The sequence below is a fragment of the Vulpes lagopus genome, chromosome 14 (assembly GCF_018345385.1).
Source record: "Vulpes lagopus strain Blue_001 chromosome 14, ASM1834538v1, whole genome shotgun sequence".
NCBI lineage: Eukaryota > Metazoa > Chordata > Mammalia > Carnivora > Canidae > Vulpes > Vulpes lagopus.
The window spans coordinates 19544385-19566016 of record NC_054837.1 but is presented as its reverse complement, the minus strand read 5'-3'; the positions used below and the strand labels follow the sequence as shown (position 1 = coordinate 19566016).

Here is a 21632-nt window from a genome sequence, read left to right as displayed (position 1 = left end):
AAGGGGAGGTGGATGGGGGGATGGGGTGACTGGGTGACGGGCACTGAAGGGGGCACTTGGCGGAATGAACACTAGGTGTTATATTATATATTGGCAGGTCAAATTCTAATAAAAAAAAATATACAAAAAAAAAAAAAACAACTTTGCGCAGTGGCAGTATCGTAGCCAATGAGGTTTATCCGAGGCGCGAATATTGCTAATTGAAAACAAACAAACAAACAAAAAAGAGTCTCAAACTCAAGGCTCAAGAATGTGGGACAAAGACATGTCAAAAGAGTAATAGTATTGGGTGGTAAATGATACAGACAAAAAAATTAAGAGAACTATCCAAAAAGAATAAAATAGAGGAATTGAGAGCTGAAAGTTAATAGGAATAACCAAAAAAGAAAAAAAAAAAAAAAGCCCCAGACATGATCAGATAAAGTATAGAAATGCAAACACATTTTGATGGTTAAAAATCACTGTAACTCAGCATTAGGAACAATCATGAAAACAGAATAGAACCACTCACCTTCTCCCTTAAATATAAAACTACGCCTCCCTCTTATCCAGCTCATGTTCTCAAATCCCAGCAATGTGATATCCACACGCAGTTTGGCACCACTTTTCCAAATGCGACAGACATCATTAGGGCATATTCGGGAAACCAAGGGCACTGGAGAAGAGAAATGTACTATTGAGGAACATCCTGAGGGCCAAGCAGAACACGCAGGCCCAGGAAATCAGCATTCGGAGTTTAACAAAATTATAGGAGTGGCACAACAGGGACTGACAGACCTAGGCTTGGCTCCCACACTGAGAATATAGGAAGTCACTTTCAAAAAATAAAAGTGGACCTTCTGTTCTATAGCTCTTTATAAAGGTGCAGTTGTATGTCTTATCCAGAGAAAACCCTAAATGAATTTCCCAAGGGTATTCTTAATCCCAAAACTGAACCTCTCTTTCTGACGGTCGATCACCATTAGAGCTATAGTGTGTCCATCTGGCCTTCTCGCTCACATATGCTGTTCCTGCCATATGGCTGTGGCCCACCACATTGCCATACCCATCCTTTGAAATATCAAACCTAATACATCTAAGATCTGCTGCTGCTTCACCTGTGGGTATTTGCATTGGAAAAGAACTTGTAAGGTTTCCAAAAGAACCTGAAGTTCTCTTCTGTTGCGTACTCTTTACATCATTTAAAATGCTTCATTACAAATATGACTTCTTGCCTGACAAAGAAGTCAGAGTGAAACCTGGGAATTAAGAGCTGTCATTAACTAAGTTACTGGAAATAAAAGTGGAACACCTATGAAAATTACTGTCAGTCAATTTGCCTTACATAAGATTTTGGAGAAGTACATCCATTTTGTAAAAAAAAAAACCATGCTATCCCAACATTCATCTAATTTTCTTCCTTAGAATAACAAGTTTAAAAGAAGTTGAACCACATAAGAAAATGAGTAATAAATTATGGTAAATCTACTTACTAAAATCTTAAATCCATTTAAAGTGACATTAAAAAAAACTAATAATATGGACAGGTATCAGCTATTGAGTGACAAAATGAGGAGACAAAATTATCTATATGTTATATTCACAGATGCTCAGGAGAAAAACCCTATGTGTGAAGGAAAATCTAAGGAAAATATACAAAGTATTTTTTTTTTTGAAAATATACAAAGTATTAATGGTAGTTGTACTTAAGTGGGACTATAGGTGCCAGTTTTTCCTTATTCTTTTCTAAGCATTTCTTAGATTAAAAAAAAATACATTCAGCTTTTATAACGGAAAAGTAAACTTATATTCAGGCTCAATAAATTTGGAAACAAATAACTTATAAATCCAGAGCCACTCACCCCAACTGGTGAATTCCCATTTCATCTGCACATAGAAATCTGGAGCCTGAAGGACAAAAGTTTAAAGTAAATGACCCTTGGCACTATTAACTGAATACAAACATGGTAAGGGTTAATGAGGTTTTAAAGGAGGAGAAGAAGAGAGAATACAGAAAATAAGAAACATAAAATGCAAACCCATCAAAGTAAATGCCTATTTTATAGGCAGGCTATTATTTTCTCTTGATATAAAATATGTCTAGACTGTTAATAAAGTTAACTGAGAGCAACAAGGTTAGAGAAGGATAAAATCAAATCTGATTCAGGACTCAGTCTGGTGCCTAACAGTAGCAGAAAGATGAGCCTGGAAGATGGGCTTATGCACTGCCATGCAATGTGGATAACAAGCAATTCTGAACAAAGAGAAAAAACATCATTCCATCTATTCTGTGGGGGAGCTTGACTGAAAGGTTTTGTGTTCTGGGACATGCTTCATATTTACTGGGCCTCAAAACCAAAAGAGGCTGTCAGACATCACTTCCCCAGGGAGTTGGCTTTCCCTCCAGTTAACAGACATCTGTCCTCATTCTCCCCCTTAAACTTTTAGAATTTGGCTCTATAAAATTTTACACCACCAGAGCAGCCCTGTTTATTAGGACAGCTTTCTGACCTACTCTGAGTTCTTACAGAAGGTTCTTGGAGAGCTACTTATGAAATCCAACGGTTACCATCCAAGAAGAGAAATGCTACAAATTCCAGGTGTTTCTCTGTTCCCTCCCACCCCCATGGCTTTTTACAGAAGCACGGGACAGGAAGACCAAGAATCTAGCCTAGAGTAAAACCAGAATTCTAGTAATGGGTAAAGTCTCTCCACAGGGCAGCAGACAAGAAATTGGGCCTATTTTAAGGAGATAATGTTGAAAGACAAAACGTCAGCAACAACATCTGGCGCCACTGGGCACACAGGTCATTCATAGGCTGTCTCTAACTTCAAGCAAAACACAATCCAATGCTGTTTACTGCTCTAGATTAATACAGGTAAAAAAAAAAAATCCTTTACATGGAATTTTTTAAATGAAGAGTGACTCCATGTTAAGTCAGTTTCTGTTTTGCAAGTGGGCAAATGTGTTTTTAGTTCCTCCTACAGTAAGTTAGATACGAAAACAATAAATCCACTTAATCTTCTGTCACACTGCTTAAAAACAATGCATACAACTATTTCATATTTCCTAGACGGTTTCATGTAGTACACGACAAAATGAGTTGTCTTCAGGAATGATTTTGCTTGAGTGTCACAGAAATACATTTTTAAAAAAAGAGTGCTCAGATAATGAGCAGTGATTGTCTTACTTACAGCAAAGTTCCTTTTCTCAACAGAGCTGTTCATTTTTCTTTTCCTTTTTTTTTGAGCTATTCGTTTTTCTGAAGAAATATGTTGACTAAAGTTGTAAAGTAGACTTATCTAACAAATACCTTTGGAGGTATTTTCACAAGTTCACTTATGTGCTTAAATTGAGAATAAATAACAGGAAAATGAAAGCACTGGTGCTTTTTGTCCCTTGCTGCCCTGAGAACATTGCACTATTGGCTCAAAAGATCATTCTTGCAGGTAACAGAGACTATATATATGAAGAATGGCAACCAGCATGCAAAACAGTCCATGAGCCTAGAAGCAAATTTTTACAAAAATGATCTCCAAAAAATAAAAATAAAAATAAATAAATAAAAAATACATGATCTCCAAGTGTCACAAAGCCCATACACTTTAATTCATTGATAACGGTCTTTACCAGCCAAAAAAACAATGTCTATAAATAAACTAAGCCAATGGATCAGAAGTCACAAAATCTAACAGCTAGGGTCAATAGGAATGGCAAGGAGAAAGTGCATACAAACTTCAGAGCCTCAGCAGGCCCTGGAAATCCCTGTACAGTAAGTAACCAATGCTCATAACAATTTCCTCAACATGACCTATGCTCAGAGGTGCCCGGGTGGGTCACTCAGGTAAGCGTTCAACTCTTGATTTTGGCTCAGGTCACGATCTCAGGGTTGTGAGATTAAGCCCTGTGTTGGGCTTCAGGCTGGGTATGGAGCCTGCTAAAGATTCTCTCTCCCTCTGCCCCTCCCTCCATCCCCCTGCCCTCATAAGCCTGTGCAAACTCTCTCTCAAAACAAAAAGATGACCTCTGTAAAGAAGGCCACTGTTAAGAAAATAGGCACCTAGACAAATCAATTGTTCGATGTCCATTTGTCTTAAGTTATCATTTTTAAGCAGCACTCAAAAAGGTCTACTGACCTAGAAACATAACTTGTGAAAGACCTCATACATTTATTTTATTTTATTTTATTTTATTTTATTTTATTTTATTTTATTTTATTTTATTTTATTTTATTTTAATTTATTCATGATAGTCATACAGAGAGAGAGAGAGGCAGAGACACAGGCAGAGGGAGAAGCAGGCTCCATGCACTGGAAGCCCGACGTGGGATTCGATCCCGGGTCTCCAGGATCGCGCCCTGGGCCAAAGGCAGGCGCCAAACCGCTGCGCCACCCAGGGATCCCAGACCTCATACATTTAACAAATAAGTAATAATGTTCTTTGGTACTAAACATATTGTATTTACAATTAATAAAACTCTTAGGTAGGTACACGTGGATGTCTATGTCTCCAGCTATGCTGTCAGCATTTAGCTCAAAATATGGCATTGCCACATTTTTTTCGGATACCTCGAGAATCTTCTGGAGCAGTTCAGGAACTCCTTCAAGGGCCATGGATGTGTTGTGGTAGTCCCGATGTTGAAGAACGGTGTACACCATCTCAGGGTCACCAGTGCTTACAGCCTCGTGTAAAACTGGAAACCAAAAAGGTGACATTTCATCCCCCATAGTCTCATGCTTTGACAAATTCCTAAGCTAGTTTGAAGAGTCCAACATTTTCTTCAAAGAGGGAGTCTCACCTTACTCTTATGACCATAATTGCTTATCGCTAGCTCTTAACTGAGTGAAAAGAAAATTAGCACTCGTAGCCTCTTGATCAAACCAACTTCCATCCTCCCCCCACACCCCCTTTCTTACCACTAGTTCTGAAATCCTGACAGTGTCTTCAGAGAGCGGGCTTTACCTGTGTGATCACACAACTGTGGTTACATGTGGATCAGGCAGGTAGGGCTTATGTGTACCCTTGCTCAGCCAACATAGAATAACTGACCAATGGTAAGATAGCTTACAAGCAAGTGAAATGCCAGGATTTCACCAGAAAAGGCTACTTTTAGTCATACTTTTGTCTTGATTTTGCCTATCTCAACAGATTCACTGGAATTACCATCACATCCCTCAGGAGGAATCTGGCCTCCAAATTCATGTATGGTAGAAGGGTTTGCACTGAGAGCTGCTTTCTGGATAGGAGTCACCCTCCACTGAGGGCTGAGGGCCCAGGACACGGTTCGGACCATTGTGCTGCAGGTCAGCCAGTAGCCTCTGAGGCTCGCATCTCCTCACCTCAGCCCCTACTCCCAAGAGAGAAAGAGTCTTAAGATAAAGATAACTTGAGGACAATTATAATTGAGACTGACCTTTATTCAGAGAGAGATAACAAAACAAAAGGCTTTCAATTATTTTAAGAGTATACTTGCCTGTCCATCCCTCACGATTTTCTTTTGTAACATCTGCTTTATGTCGGAGCAACACTCTAGCAGATTCCAAATGTCCCAAAGAAACAGCAAGGTGCAGTAAGGTTCGACCTCGTGGATCCAGAGCCTCCACATTCTGTGAAGTAAACACTGGCATGTATATAATTGTATATATTACATCAAAACATGGAAGTGTGTGCGAGAGAGAAAATTTAGTATAAAAAATAGAAAATAGTATTTATACATTAATTACAGCAATATGTGGAAGAATGAATGTTTGCATGTGGGAGTGGTTGAAATATTAATTTGAGGGCTATAAATAAAGATGATAGTTATTGAGTTCCTTTTTCTATAAAGTTAAGTACCTAATAAATAACATTGGCTATAGGCCTCAGATCATCAGACATGTCCTATGCTCCCAGCAGCACTCAAATGAAGTCTAAATAAGGCCAGGGGGTTTCATGAATGCAACCACCCTGTGACACAGAACATGGGGGATTTCTCAAGCACTTATCAGCATTCGGGTCTAGAACAGGAAGTGGAGGACTTTAACCAAAACTGAAAATACAGAAGATAATTGGGTCAGAATAAAATTACATTCTCTAGCTGGATTCCCACCAAAACGCCACTCTCATTACTGTATGCTGAGTTCCAAGTACCCTGAAGTAGCAGCATCCACAGGTCCTACAATGAGCATGATCTGCCAGATGTGTATGTGGACATATTCATGGGTAAACATGAAAACAAACACATGCCATTTTGGTCCATTTCCCCTAAAAGGTTTTCTTCCCCATGCTAGACACAGCCATTTGGCTTTTACTCTTCATTCCTATTCCGACCCTTCTTCAGCCACCTGCACTGGGTGGAAAGCCAAGTGGCAGTTTCTCTGGCATGAGCTCAGTCTGAATGACTGAATGCTGCCTTTCTTCCAAAGATGACTCTGAACGTTCTTCCAAGGACACAATAAACTTTCATGGGACTTCTGGAATGTAAAACTTAAAAAAAAAAACAAAAACTTTTTAAGTGCTCAAACACTTCTTAGGAAATGTGCTTTCATCTTGATTTGAGATGCTAGTTATGGTGCAGGCATTAACTGCAGCCTCCAGAGATATCCAGAACATGCCACTTACTTGCCACAGGGGAGAAAGGTAAGCAGAACTAAACAACTACTGCCCAACAGCTATTGAATAGACCTCCATGTTTTGTGAAGTGCATCATGACTGCCATACAATGAAGATAGGAACTGTTCTCGAGGAATGACAGCAGTGGCTGAAGACATTCTGCTAAGTGAGCACTTGTCCTCCTGGACCAGTCCCAGGCCTCACCGTTCTCTCAGGCACTGGAATACCAATACATCTTTTGGAATGGGGCCCACACTACCTCCCAGGATTCCCTGGCTTTCCCTAAGGGTATGACTTGTCTGTCTCACCAGAGAGACTGAGAATTCCAAAGAGCTGGATCCAAGTCTCATATTTCCTAGCTCCTGCCACCCGGTCTAATTGGCATTAAATCATGATTTTTTAAAAGTAATCTAGGTTGCAGAAGGGGAGGGGGTAAAGGGATGGGGTAATTGAGTGATAGGCATTAAGGAGGGCACATGATGAGATGAGCACTGGGTGTTATACTATATATTGGCAAACTGAATTAAAATAAAATTTTAAAAATAAATAATCTAGCTAAAGACTTTTAACTGAGTTGAAGTTTAGCAGGAAACAAATAATTAGCAAAGTCATTACCTCCTTACATATCTGTTATATAGACTGTTTCCTCACCTAACAAGTTCAGTCTATGGGAAAGGTACTGGGTTTATTAGCACACTGCCTGACATAGAGGAGATGTTTAACAATATTTATCACACAAAAAAGGGGAAATTCTATTTAATGCAATTCACACCCCAGAAAGGGGTGTTAGAAGTAAACTAACATCTCAGACCAAGGACTGACACTCAAGCTCCTGAGCAAGCTCTAGATACGATGTGTAAAATCAAAGCCAGATACATTAAGTTGTTGACTTCTTCCTATTTTGGACCACAGGAAAAACTACATGTATGAACCAGACAGCAGCACATTTTGCATTGCTGATTGTAGCTCTTCAAGAGCATCCTGTGCCTCTTTCTCATTTGAAAAGAGAGAAGGGAGGGAGAATATTATATTATGGTGACTGGGATTAAAGACAGTGGGTGATTAAAGTGGAAATTAGCAAAACAGAGAATGACAAATCAATACAGAAAAAAAAATCAACAAAACTGAAAACTGGTTCTTGGTAAATATCAACAAAATTGACAAACTTTCAGCTAGATTGGCCAGGAAAAAAAATAAGATTCAAGTTATCAAAAGCAAGAGTGAAAGGGGATATTACTACCAACTCTACAGAAATACAAAGTGTTTAAAAGGAACACTATAAAAAATTGTATGCCAACCAATGAGAGACTTAAATGAAAGGCACATATTCCTAGAGTCAAAATAGCAAAACTAACTTAAGAAAAAGTAGAAAATCTGAATAAATTTGTAACAAGTAGAGATTAAAATCAGTAATTTTTTAACTTTATAAAAAGCTCAGGCCCAGACGGATTCACTGGTGAATTCTGCCAGAATTAAAATCAATTCTTCACAAACTCTTCCCCAAAAAATAAAATAATAGAAGATAAAGGAAAACTTCCCAACTCATTTTGTGAGCCCAGTATTATCCTGATAACACATTACAAAAAAGAAAACCATAAACCAATATCTCTAATGAATATAGATACAAAATCCTCAACAATATATTAGCAAAACAAATTTAGCAACACATAAAAAGGGTTATTAAACACCAGGACCAAGTGAGATTTATCCCAAATGCAAAGATGGTTTTAATATCTGATAATTAAGGACACTTGGGTGGCTCAATGGTTGAGTGTCTGCCTTTGGCTCACATGGTGATCCCAGGGTCCTGGGAGGAGTTCCACATCAGGCTCCCCACAGGGACCCTACTTCTCCCTCTGCCTATGTCTCTGCCTCTCTCTGTGTGTCTCCAATGAATGAATGAATGAATGAATGAATAAATAATCTTTAAAAATATATCTGACAATTAATGTAACACATTATGTCAGTAGAATAAAATAAAATTAAAAACACATGATCATCTCAAAAGATGCATGCTGTGGTCTGAATGTGATCTAAATTCCTATGTTGAAATCCTAACTTTGAAAGATGATAGTATTAGGAGTGGAGCCTTTGTGGAATGCTTAGGGCATGAATGTGGGGCCCTCATGAATAGAACTAGTGCCTCAATAAAGGAGACCCCAGAGAGCTTGCTAGTCCCACTTCCACCATTTGAGGACATGGTTGGAAAGCTCCTGCTATGAACCAGGAAGAGAGCTCTCTAGCACATCAAATCTGCCAGCACCATTATCTTGGACTTAGAGCCTCCTGTACTGTAAGTAATAAATTTCTATTTTTTATAAACTACCCAGTCTACAGTATTTTGTCACAGCAGCCCAAACAAGAGTACGACAATACAGAAAAAGCATTTTACGAAATCCAACACCCCTTCATGATACAAAATAAAAATAAAAAACAAGAAACAACAAATAGAAATAGAAGGGAATTTCCTCAAAGAGCATCCAACTATCAACACCCACAGCTAACATTATACTTAATGGTAAAAGACTGGATGCTTTCCCCCCAAGACAAGGAACAAGACAAGGATGTTCTCTTCTATCCCTTTTATTCAACACTGTACTAGACGTTCTAACCAGGACAATAAGGCAAGAAGATGAAAGAACAGGCATCCAGATTAGAAAGGAAGAAGTAAAACTATCTCTATTCATAGATGACACGATCTTACATATAGAAAATCCCAAGGTAGCCACTAAAAAATTAGAACAAAGGAATTCAGCAAGGTTGCAGGATACAAGATCAATATACAAAAACCAATTACATTTCTCAGATTACCAGAGGGGAAGTGAGTGGGGAAATTAGTAAAACAGATAAAGAGGATTAAGAGATACAAACTTCTAGTTATAAAATACATTAAGGCACAGAGATGAAAAGTACAGCATAGGAAATATAGTCATAATATTGTAAATAACTTGTTTGGTGACAGATGATGACTATAATTATAGTGAGCACTGAGTAATATATAGAACTATGGAATCAATATGTAATACACCTGAAACTAACATAAGACTATGCTAATTATACTTCAATTTTTAAAAATAAAACAAAATAAATTGTATCTCTATACAAATATAACCACTCAAAATGAAATTATGAAAACAATTCTATTTACAATAGCATCAAAAAGAAGGGCAGCCCCAGTGGTGCAGCGGTTTAGCGCCACCTGCAGCCCGGGGTGTGATCCCGGAGACTCAGGATCGAGTCCCACATCGGGCTTTCTGCATGGAGCCTGCTTCTCCCTCTCCCTGTGTCTCTGCCTCTCTCTTCGCTCTCTCTGAATGAATAAATAAATAAATCTTTAAAAATATATATTTAGGAATAAATAACAGAAGTACAAAAACATATACTCTGAACTACAGCGCATTGTTGAAAGAAATTAAGATCTAAATAAATGGACCATGTTCATGGTTCAGAAAACTTAATATTTAAGACATCAATATTCCCCAAACTGAGCTACAGAGTCAATGTAATACTTATCAAAATTCTGGTGGCCTTTTGTGAATGGACAAGCTGATCCTAAAAATTCTTAAGTACAAGGAGACCAGCATAATCAAAACTATCTTGAAAAGAGCAAAGTTTGAAGACTCACACTTAACAATTTCAAAACTTAACTATATACAAATCTACAGCAATCAAGACAGTGTGGTACTGGCATAAGGACAGACATGTAAATCAATAGAATACAATTTAGAATCCACAAAGAAACTTATACACTCATGGTCAATTTTTTTTTTTTAAAGATTTTCTTTATTTATTCATGAGAGACAGAGAGAGAGAGAGGCAGAGGCACAGGCAGAGGGAGAAGCAGGCTCCACGCAGGGAGCCTGACATGGGACTCGATCCTGGGTCTCCAGGATCACACCCTGGGCCAAAGGCAGGCGCCAAACCGCTGAGCCAGCCAGGCTGCCCTGTTTTGTTTTTTTTTAATTAATTAATTTATTTATGATAGTCACACAAAGAGAGAGAGAGAGAGGCAGAGACATAGGCAGAGGGAGAAGCAGGCTCCATGCACCGGGAGCCTGACATGGGATTCCATCCCGGGTCTCCAGGATCGCGCCCTGGGCCAAAGGAAGGCGCTAAACCGCTGCGCTACCCAGGGATCCCTGGTCAATTGGTTTTGAGCAAGGATGCCAAAATAATTCAGGGGGAAAGAATAATCTTATCAGCAGATGGTGCTTGAACAACTGGATATCCACATGTAAAAGTTTTATATATACCATACATGAAAAATTAGCTCTAAAATGATCATAAACCCAAATGGAAGAGCTAAAACAAGAAAACTCTTAAAACACAGAAGTTCACCTTTGTGACCTTGGGTCAGGCAAAACCATCTTAGATACAATACCAAAAGCATAACAGACAGAAAAAAAAAATATATATATATATATATATATATACAGATAAACTGCACTTCATCAGAATCGAAAATGTTTACTTTACAAGATACCATACTTTAAAAGATACCATAAAGAAAGTAAAAAGACATCCCACAGACGGTGAAAAAATATTTGCAAGTCATTTATCTGATAAGGGGCTAGTCAGTATCCAGAAAATATGAAGAACTTAAACTTCTGAAGAATAAAAAGACAACCCAATTTTTAAATGGGCAAAGGATTTGGAATAGACATTTCTTCAAAGAAGATATCCAATACAATAAGTACATGAAAAGAGGCTCAATTTCATTAATCACTAAGGAAATGTCAATCAAAACCACAATGAGATACCACTTCATATCCACTAGAATGACTACAATCAAAAAAATAACAAGCATGGACAAGGATGTAGAGAAACTGGAACCCTCATGCATTGCTGGTGGGAATGTAAAATGGTGCAGCCAATTTGAAAAATAGTTGCCAGGTCCTTCAAAAGTCAAACACAGACTAACCATATGACCCAGTAATTCTTCTCATGAGTATTTACCCAAGAGAAATAAAAACATACATCCTTATGAAAACTTGTATACAAATGTGCATAGCAGCATTATTCAGAGCCAAAAAGTGAGGTGGACAGGGGGACAAATATTCATCAATTGGTAAATGGATAAACAAAATGTGGTACACTCAGACAATGGAATACTATTCAGCCATAAATAGGAACAAAGTACTGATAGGTGCCACAGTGTGGATGAACCTCATGAACATGGTAAGTGAAAGAGGCCAGACACAAACGGCCACATATCGTAGGATTCCATTTATAGAAAATGTCCAGGATAGACAAATCTATAAGATGGCAAGTAGATTAGCGGTTGCCTGGGCTGAAGGGGTTGAGGGGAAATGAGGAGTGCCTACAGAGTACAGGGTTTCTTTCTGGGGAGATGAAAATGTTATGGAATTTGCTGGTGCTGATGGTTGCACAACTCAGTGAAAACACTAAAAACTACTGAATGATATACTTTAATGGGTAAATTTTATGATTAGTGAATTATAGCTCAATAAAGATGTTTGAAAAAACCCACATATGTATGTGTTTTATGTAATACATAAAACGAATCTATCATCTATATACTGTTTGATGAGTTGCTTAATTTCTTCTGAGCTTCAGTTTGCTCCCTTGTAAACTGGGAACAATAAAAACACAGACCTTACAGAGTTCCTACAAGAATAAAGGCATAATACCTAACTAACACTGTAAGAAGCACTAAAAAGAATTAGGTCGTATTATCCTACACCCACATTATGGAGTGTATATAAGCTGTCACTTTCTTCCTAAAAGAGATCTGTTCCGATTTCATTTACAGTTAATAGTGGGGCTTAGGGTCTCTGACCAAGGACTTTAGTTCAGTGAGCAAAAGCTTTCAGAATAAAACTGGAATTCACACTGGAAGCTGATTTCAGTTTTTTCTTTGTTTCTTCAGTCATGAACTGTACCAAATCAAAAATACACCTTTAAACTATAATAGTGCCCCCCAGAAAAGAAAAGCTATGAGATTTCTGCACGTCCCCATACTCATTGGTAATTTAAGCCCCTGGGGTTTGCTTGCTCAAAGCCTTGTTTACATCCTGCTGTCCTCCAGAGGTGGTAAAGGCCAAGCTTTGAGGGCAGGCTGCAGAGCCAGACAACAGGCCCACTTCCAGGACCTTGAAGAGCCTCAGGTGCATTACTCAAGCCTTCTGTACCTCGGTCCTCAGTTCGATGGGAGTGCTTCATCAACTATCACTGTTCCCTGGTTGGGGGCGTCCAGCAAGAGGCTGCTAACTGGCCTTCCATTCTCTCCAGAGTCCACCCTCATTCCTGTGCATCTCAGGCTGCCCTGGTCCTCTGTAGCTGTGGCCCAAACTGACTCCCCCACCCCAAGTCAGGTGGGCAATGGTATCTGTAGGCATAGTTCCCTCAAGTGAGCCTGAGCCCCCAAGGGCCAAGGCGGAGGAGCACCTGAGAGCAGGCTCTAGCTCCTCATCTTGAATGCTTGGCCCCTGGCTCCTGGTAGGCCTCCAGCCAACAGGCAACAACCTGAATGTGTGCCCAGTGCCTCACTCGGCCTGCTGGAGACTGGGGCATGAGCACAGCGTGGCTCCCCATCAAGCTCTGAGGACTGCAGCTGTCTAGAACATCCTCTTCCTCTTGCCCTGATGGTGTACTTTCACCTGCTGACTTCCTCACTAGGGGCTGGCCCTAGAGTCAGGCCTCATCTGCCACCCTGCACCCTACTCGGTCCTGGGCTTCCCTCCATCTAAGGTGCACTCACCTTTGCATATGTCCCCTTAAGTGTTCATTCATTCTCCCAGCATCTGTAAGGCCAGACATGTTTAATAGACCTCTCTAGCTAAATGACAAACAACATAACCATGACACAAATCATTTCCACTGCACCTACTTCAAGGCCCCACTGAATATTAAAGACAGTAGAGCTGATGCGTTAAGAGGCACTTAATAAAGTGCCTCTGCTGAGCCAACATGGAAAGCTCGAAACAACTGCAGAGTTGGCAAACTCCACACTCCAGCTCTCAGCAAGACCTTGGGGTGGGGGCTGACTCACACACACTCAGAAACGTATCCTATCCTCTTCATCTGGATAAATCTGATTCTTTCTGTGCTGTTGTTCCTAGGACAAAATACAATTCTTACAGCTTACCAGTGGGCCTGTTTCAAGTCTCACTCGTGGGATGGAAGGAATGAAGGAAGAGACAGCAGAAGCTTACTGGCAAATAAATTGCTAAGTGAAACAGCTGGTTGTATTGCTGGGGTGATAGGAATTTTTTGTTTTTCACTATGCAGCCAATACATGTCCCTTGCCGTAAAATTGGAGCATACATAAAAGAAACTGAAAGCCCAGGAAGATTATAATAATAACAACAGCAATGATGATAAATGGGATTATTCTCAGTTACTATGTGCCTGCACGTTCAGATCTGTTCTCTGCCTTATCTTCCACAATTCTGAACTGGAGGGACTCTTACAAAAAGAAGCAAACTGAAAGGGTTTAAACATACAGCATTACGGCAGAGTCCGACTTTCTGGGTTCACACCCTGGTTCAGCCACTGGCAAAGCATGCAACTAAGCCTCTCTCCACCTTATCTGGTTTCCTTATCTGTAAAACGGGAATCATAACACCATTCACTCCAGGGCACTGGTATGAGAATTAAATCTAAAATTGCATATAAAGCATTTCAGCACAATGCCTGACAAAACAGGCTTTCAGTGCTACTCTCCCTATTTTTACAGATGATAAAACAATTCAGCAAGGGTAAATAACTTGCCCAAGCTCACAACATAATCAGTATTAGCGCTAGCCATTAACCCAACTGCCTCCAAGTCATAGATGTATGTATACGTTTCATAATCAAGAGGATCTTGATAAATATGAAAGCAACAAAATATTTCCTGCCACATATTTTAATATCAATGATCAACTTAAACCTGAACCAGTTACATAACTTGCAGGGTGCAGTGAAAAATGAAAATGCAAGTCTCCTTGTTAAAAAAAGAAAAAAAAATTAAGAATTTCAAAATGGTAGGGGTGCTGGGTAGCTCTGTTGGGTAAAGGTCCAACTCTTGATTTCAGCACAGGTCATGATCTCAGGGTTGTGAGATCTAGTTCGGCTCGGTGCTCAGCAGGGAGTCTGCTCAAGATTCTCTCCCTCTGTTCCTTCTCGTGTTGTCTTGCTCTTGCTCCCACACTCGTTCTTTCTCTATCTTAAATAAATAAATAAATCTTTAAAAAAAAATTCCAAGACAGTGACAGCAGAGCATTAGACCAAGTACACCGCTTCTGAGCACAGGCAGCATGCCCTTGAAGCCAGCCCCATCTCTACCCCTTCAATGGCCAAGTTTCAGGATTCAGATTAGATTATGTGGTCACACAACAGTCAACCTTTCACGGCGAAGATGTTCTTTACGAATACACCTCAACTACTTCTTACTCAGAGGGGACTGGTATACTATGAAATAATCTACAGGAATAACCAATAACAAAGTCAAAACCAAGTAATTAGCAAGAATGAACATTCTTTCTTTGACCCCCTTGACAGTAAAAGTGTGAAGGATGAATTTACTCCAGGAAAATCTGCTGCAGAATTATAATTCTCTGATCACAAATATCCTTAATGGTTTTCAAGGTAAAAAGGCACAGAGAACTTCCAAAGAACACTTTCATTACAGCTTACAGGAAAAGGAGAGAATACAACTATGCCACATCTTAGATTGTAAACCAAGACCGTGTTCTTATCTTCTCCTTATAGAAAAACTGCACCTCATTCAAGCTCTTTTCTTCTCCCTCGATGAATAGAAAGCCTGCTGTTTTCAGAAATCAGTATTGAAAGTCTGTGGCTTAATGATGGCAATGAACTTCTCTATCAAAAGGGACTTAATTCTGTGACTTTCTTTGTACTTTATCTCAATATTTCATAAGAAGCTGGGGCAGCCCAGATACTGAGGAAGTGCAGATGCACAACACAGCAGGATTGTCTGGTCATTTTTCAAGTGTCCAAGATGAGAAGACTTAGAGCTAAGAGCAAAATGATGGAGGATTCCCCTCTGCACCACATCTAGTAACAGAGAGCAAATGAAATCACCAGGTATACTGGTACATCTAATAGTGAATCATCTACTCTGGGGGCGTCATCTAATTAAGACCAATGACTCTTACAATAAAAGTTTATTCTGTCTGGACAGAGGATTTAAATGAAAAAAGAGCAACTCCTGACTCCCAGCAAGTGCTCAACAATTTTTTTTTACAAATATAGCAGGGTGCAAGAACACACTCACTTAGCAGTAACCAGTCACCAAACAGGGTGTTGCTGACCTTGCTCAATTTTTGCCAACCAAAAGTGCTCCTTTTTCTCTAAAATTTCTTGACAATTATAGTATCGATTTTGAGCCATTCAAAAATAGACTTCAGGGGCTGAAGTTGGCCCTGGGTGGCTCAGTTCGTTAAGCATCTGCCTTCAGCTCAGGTCATGATCCTGAGGTCCTGGGATGGAGCCCATGGTGGGCCCCCGGCTCGGCAGGGAGTCTGCTTCTCTCTGCCCCTCTCCCTGCTCATGCTCTCTCTCTCTCCTCTCTCAAATAAATAAATAAAATCTTGAAAAGAAAAAAAAAAAAGAAATCAGGACTTCAAAGTCAACAAGAATTACACCAAATAATTACAAATCCTTATCCTAATTGCTAAGTGTGTTAGCTTATAACTTGAGGGCACCAATAACTCCCAGAATTGTTAAGATGCCTTTAAAAAGCAGGGTTTCTCAAGCAGAACACTACTGACGTCTTGAGCCAGATAATCCTGTTGTCGAGAGCTGTCTTGTGCACTGTAGGATGGTGAGCAACATCCCTGGCCTCACCATAGTACCCATTCCCCACTGGTAACCACCAAAACTGTCTCCACGCATTACCACGGGGAGGGGGGCGGTAGGGAGGTGTACATCAAAAATCACCTCCAACTGAGATCCACCGCTTTCAAAAGATGGCAGCAAATCAATGACAAGGAATCAAAGCACTTAAGGACAGAAAGGGATTTTAAGGATCCGGGGCACCAGTGATTCTCAAAACTTTGGTATGTATCAGCCTCCCTAAGGCCACGGAGGGAAAATGCCTTGCCCAAGGTCACAGGGCGAGTTAGAACCTGGGCTCAAACCCAACCAAGCCCTTCCTGACAAAAGGGGTGGGTGGGGTGAGCGGCGTGTGCTGTTCTCACCTCTTTGGGAGAGGCAGTCGAGCCTAACTGGTTCAGAGAGTGCATCTGGAACCAGCCGGCCAGAGTTGTATGTATTAGGGAGGAGATGTTGCGCAAGGCAGATAACCTCTGAGAGCCTCAGTTTCCTTCTCCGGCAAATGTAAAAACGACAGTACCCACCTCCTAGGACGGCTGTAAAAGCTGAAAGACGCACCGTCCGCCACAGCCCCGGCACAGCGCCTGGCACGCAGTCAGCACCCCCATACTCGTCCTCTTAGCATCACCGGCCCTCGGCTGCAGGGCCCCGAGGCTCAGGGCTGCAGGCGGGCTCAGCGGTGGGGGCTCAGCGACCCCCGCCCCGCCCCGCCCCGCCCCGCCCCCGCCGCTCACCTGGCCCCGCAGCTCCTTCTCCAGCTGCCGGTAGTCGTTGTTCCAGACCAGGAGGTGCAAGGGAAAGTGGCCGCTGCTGCCGCGGGCCGAGGACATGGCGAAAACGCCGCCGCCAGGCCCTCGCCGCCCGCTCGCCAAGCCTCAGCCCCGGCGGGGTCTCCGGCGCCCGCCTGCCCGCCCGCCAGGAGGCCGGCGAGAGAGAGAGCACCAAGCGGGCGAGCGAGCGAGCGACGGGCGCGGTAGGCGGCGGGGCGGCCTTCGGGCCGGGGGCGGGGCGCGCGGGAGGGCGGGGGTCGCGGGCCGGGTCGGGGTCGGGGTCGGGGTCGGGGTCGGGGACGGGGTCGGCCGCGCCCACCCCGCGCCCCGCCGAGCTGCCGCCCGCGCTGACAGCTCCCGAACCGACTTCTGCGGGCCGAACTGCCCCAAACAGGGAAGTGCGCGGGGCGAACCACCGCACGCCGCGGCGGGGGGAGGCGAGGCCAGCCACCCGGCCCGGGGCCGCCCCGATCCCGCCCGCCCCCGCCTACACACCGGGACACACAGAGCCAGCCCAAAACAGAGCTAACGTCCTCGCCTTGACCCCGGGACCTCTACCCTCAAAACTCGGCCTGCCCGTCACCAGCCGCTTCCCTCCTGCTCCAGCGATCTCACATGGTTCAGTCCACAACTGGGCCTGTTCCATACGCTCGGCCTTCGGGGGGAGGCAGCTGGGACCCGGACCGAACCATTCCAGTTACTGACTCCCTTGCAGCCTTTTTGGAACAGGGCAGCGCTTCCACGATTGGCCAGAAGCCGTTTTGGAAGCGGGCAACACTAAACAATGTTAAAGGAGGAGTTCTAAACTCAGGGGAAGTGGCATTAAAGACCTGCAACGCCAGGGGATTGTTCTTTCTCAGGGTTTCTCAGCATGGGCACATTGGAAACTCATTTTATTTCTGGGGGCGGGGAGGGGGGGGGGGTGGCGTTGTCCTGGGCTTTGTAGGATGCTGAGCACCATCTCTGGCCTTTCTGCCCATTAGATGCCGGAGCACTCCTCCGCCCGAACTGTCTCCAGACATTGCCAAATGTCCCCTGGATGGGGGAAAATCATCCACAATAGTTCAGAAACACTGTTCTGTGTGAACTCCGAACTGTGTTACAATTCAAAGGCACCTATGGGGGTTGTTTATTCCACATAAGAAGGTCATTTATTCTTGAAACTTAGCCACTTGAGTTTTGGATTATGGCTAAAAAGACTAATAGACAATACCCAGCATTGGACACATTCTGCAAATATTAAGTACATTCTTTGGGTTGCAAGCTCAGACACTACAGCTCTGTGATTCGATGAAGAGCCAGGTCAACTTAAGCTACTCACCAGCCTAAGCTATCTGCACAGTTGTCCACAACTAGACTGCACAGCTGGGTGAAGTTATTTAATGCATCCCGAAAGCATCCCCTCTGCCTCCCCTTGCTTGTGTGCATCCAGCTTTTCAGATGCCTGCAACAACAGCTGTTCAAGAATCCTGGCCTAATCCGTTCTCCACACGTGTTGAGTCCCCGAAGATTTGTGAGTCTGCGAACCAAAACAGGATATAGGGGCATCAGGATGGCACACAGGAGCTCTCGCCGTGGAATGTGTGGGAATGAAGCAGTGATTCTGACGCCACACATTTAACACAATGGAGAGATAGGCCAAAAACCAGGGCTTCCAAGTCCTATTCCAGTACTTCCTATTTTTCCAGAAGTTTTTGCAACTTCACCTTTCCCTTCATCCTTCAATGTTTATTGAACTCTCTCTTATTCATGAGTTGAAAAACTCCACAATGGCTGCTTACCAGAGTATCTAAAGTCAAAGCAGTGCCTGGCCCTTAAAAAGCATCCAGTATTTGCTGAATGGAGATCATGGCTGCGTTTACATATAATACATGCAATAAATATTCATTAGTATTAGGGTCACATGTCTTCTCTCCTTCACACTGATTAAATTCATCTCATGTGTTTATCTCACTCCAACCTGTAGATTTTCTATTCTTATTCTCAAAAGCAAAAAGTTGTGATTAGAAAATAATCGTAATACCAAATACCAATAATAGTGTGAGCTACTATTACTGAGTATTTACTATGGGGCGGCACACCTTATTTTTCTGTAAATTATCCCATTTGTCCTTAGCTGGGTAGTAAATATTTAGCTTTTTGAAAAAAAAAAACACATATGAGGGTTTTTTCCAGCTATTCTTCATCCACTTCCTCTTCTCCTTTTCCTTCTTTACAACCCTTTATAAATGTAAAAATCATTCTTATGCAGCAAGACAAGCCAAAAAAATCGTGGACTAGAGGCAGATAACACATCCGTTCCATCTTGCACATGAGTCGAAAACTGCAGCCAAAGAAACACCTACTGTTGCTTATTTTATTTTAAAATTTATTATTATTATTATTTATTTACGAGAGTCACAGAGAGAGAGAGAGGCAGAGACACAGGCAGAGGGAGAAGCAGGCTCCATGCACCGGGAGCCCGATGTGGGATTCGATCCCAGGTCTCCAGGATCGCGCCTTGAGCCAAAGGCAGGCGCCAAACCGCTGCGCCACCCAGGGATCCCCACTTATTTTATTTTATTGTAGATCTACCACAGCAGAATGTAAGCGCCATAAGAAAAAAAATTTTGTCTTCTTTGCTGTTATTTCTCTTGCGCCTGGAACAGTCTGTGGAATATAGTAGATGCTCAATAAATACTGGGCAAGCGAATGAATTTGACCAGTTATACCAAGTCACTTGACTATTGAATGCCTCAGGAAACCTGTGGCTGCAAAACCCTGGCCATTGGATTTTGCTGCTTCCCCTCGTATTAATCAGTACTGGGACTTGCAAAGAGAGAGAGAGAGAGAAACTCAAAATCAAAGAAAATACGCATAAACAGGGCAGAAGATGCGGGGGCACATATCTGCCCTCACTCAAGATGGCGGCAAGGTAGCGTGCCCTTTCCGGTCACATGATCTGCCTGTCGGCAAAGGGCGCCTCCCCGCGCGTGCGCGCTGCGCCGCGGCTGCGAGGCGCTGAGGGGAGAGGCGCCGCCGCCTGCGCCGCCGCCGGGACCCGTTAGAGCGGAAGCGCCGCCGCCGCCGCCTTCACTGTCCCGGGGACCCTGATTCCCGGCAGGTGGGAGGCGGGAGCCATGTCCAAGCGGCTTCGGAGCAGCGAGGTGTGCGCTGACTGCAGCGGGCCGGGTGAGTCGCACCGGCTGGGCCCGCTTCCCTCCGCTCGGCTCGGAGGGACCCCTGCCCCGGGGCCGCCCCCTCGGGTCGGGCGGGCCCCTGCGGCCGACCCCTACCCCGGGGTCGCGAGGAGGAGGACCTGGGGCGGCCCCCGTGCCGGGCCTGTCAGAGCCGGGCGGGCACGGGGGCCGCCGCCCTCCCGCCCCTCTCCTCCCCTCTCGCCCGCTCTGTCCCAGGCCGGGCGGGGAGGCTGCGGGGTCGGGGCCGCTTCCCCAACAGGAAGGGGCTTGGGCAATCCGTAGGAGGGGCCGATTACACTAGTGGGACGCGGGCGTTCTCCCGGCCGCCGCCCGCACACGCTGCAGGTGTTCCCCTCCTCCCCGCGCGGCCCCCCGGCCCCGGCCCCGGTCCCGGCCCGCGAGGGGGCCCTGCCCGGGGTGGGCGCGCTCGCCGCTTCCGTCCACCGATAGTCTCCAGGGGAGGCGACCCCCGGGGCTGACTTCCTGCCCCTGACATCCCGGCGCCCGCTCCACCTCCACCGGGGACGATCTCCGGGAGGTCGGGGTCCTGCAAGCTCAACCAGCGCTCGCTTGGGAGGCGGTGCGTGTCTGGAGTTTGGGATCCGAACGGCCCGGGTTCAAACAGGGTTTTCTCTGTGGGTGACCTTGGGCTGGTGATTTCATTTGGCCCAGCCTTAGTTTCCTCATTTTTCCGACGGCCCGCACTGGGAGAACCACATTCAGTGGTAAGAAGAGTCCAGGAGTATTCTTAGGATCGTCTCATCTACGGTCCTTCCTTTTTCTTTTTCTTTTTCTTTTTCTTTTTCTTTTTCTTTTTCTTTTTCTTTTTCTTTTTCTTTTTCTTTTTCTTTCTTTTTGTATTGCGTTGTTTAGTACAGAACCTTTGTGGTCTTTAAAGACAGACTTGAGGTTCAACATCATACATTAATTGCAACATACAAAACAAAATCGCTAGCAAATAGGTGCATTTGGGCATTCAGGCAGGATAGACAGGTGGGCGCGTGGAAAGGCCAAAACCATTCTCCACTTGCATGAGGGGCTTAGGGTTTTCAGCTTTAGAGTGTAGATCCCTCTTAGCAATTGAAACTGAGTTGACAGGTCTCTATGCTATTCTTGGTGCCTGGATTAACCTGCTTTGAAATTGGAAGTAATTCAAAGGTAAGATGGCCCCATTGGTTACAGTAGCTCCCAGTTAACAATCCTAAAGAAATCGTTGAAAAAAACCAGGGTTTTTTTTTTTTTTTGCAACTGTTCTGAACTTCCATCTTGTTATATGGCAGTAGAGACGGATTTTAAGTAGTACTGTGGCAA

At 43.3% G+C, this 21632-nt stretch overlaps 2 protein-coding genes and 1 pseudogene across 10 annotated transcripts in view; 2 read left to right on the top strand and 1 right to left on the bottom strand.

Annotated features, from left to right (window-relative positions):
- Positions 1-17418, bottom strand: part of ANKRD13A (ankyrin repeat domain 13A) — a 32929-nt gene extending 15511 nt beyond the window's left edge. Inside the window, exons 1-5 of one of the 2 annotated variants that reach the window (XM_041729234.1) lie at positions 17107-17418; positions 5454-5586; positions 4549-4673; positions 1842-1887; positions 512-655 (exon numbers count right to left, since the gene is read on the bottom strand). In XM_041729234.1, the coding sequence (XP_041585168.1) occupies positions 512-655; positions 1842-1887; positions 4549-4673; positions 5454-5586; positions 17107-17202 (544 nt within the window). In that variant the 5' untranslated portion in view covers positions 17203-17418. Of the gene's footprint in view, positions 1-511; positions 656-1841; positions 1888-4548; positions 4674-5143; positions 5328-5453; positions 5587-17106 lie in introns of those variants that run through there. The other variant, XM_041729235.1, reaches the window with a different exon arrangement.
- LOC121475865 lies at positions 140-223 on the top strand (annotated as a pseudogene).
- Positions 17419-20138: 2720 nt separating the features above from the next.
- GIT2 (GIT ArfGAP 2) overlaps positions 20139-21632 on the top strand; it is a 48255-nt gene continuing 46761 nt past the window's right edge. For all 8 annotated transcript variants that reach the window (XM_041728822.1, XM_041728819.1, XM_041728824.1 and 5 more), the window contains exon 1: positions 20139-20313. In XM_041728822.1, coding sequence (XP_041584756.1) covers positions 20262-20313 — 52 coding nt within the window. In that variant the 5' untranslated portion in view covers positions 20139-20261. The remainder of the gene's footprint in view (positions 20314-21632) is intronic.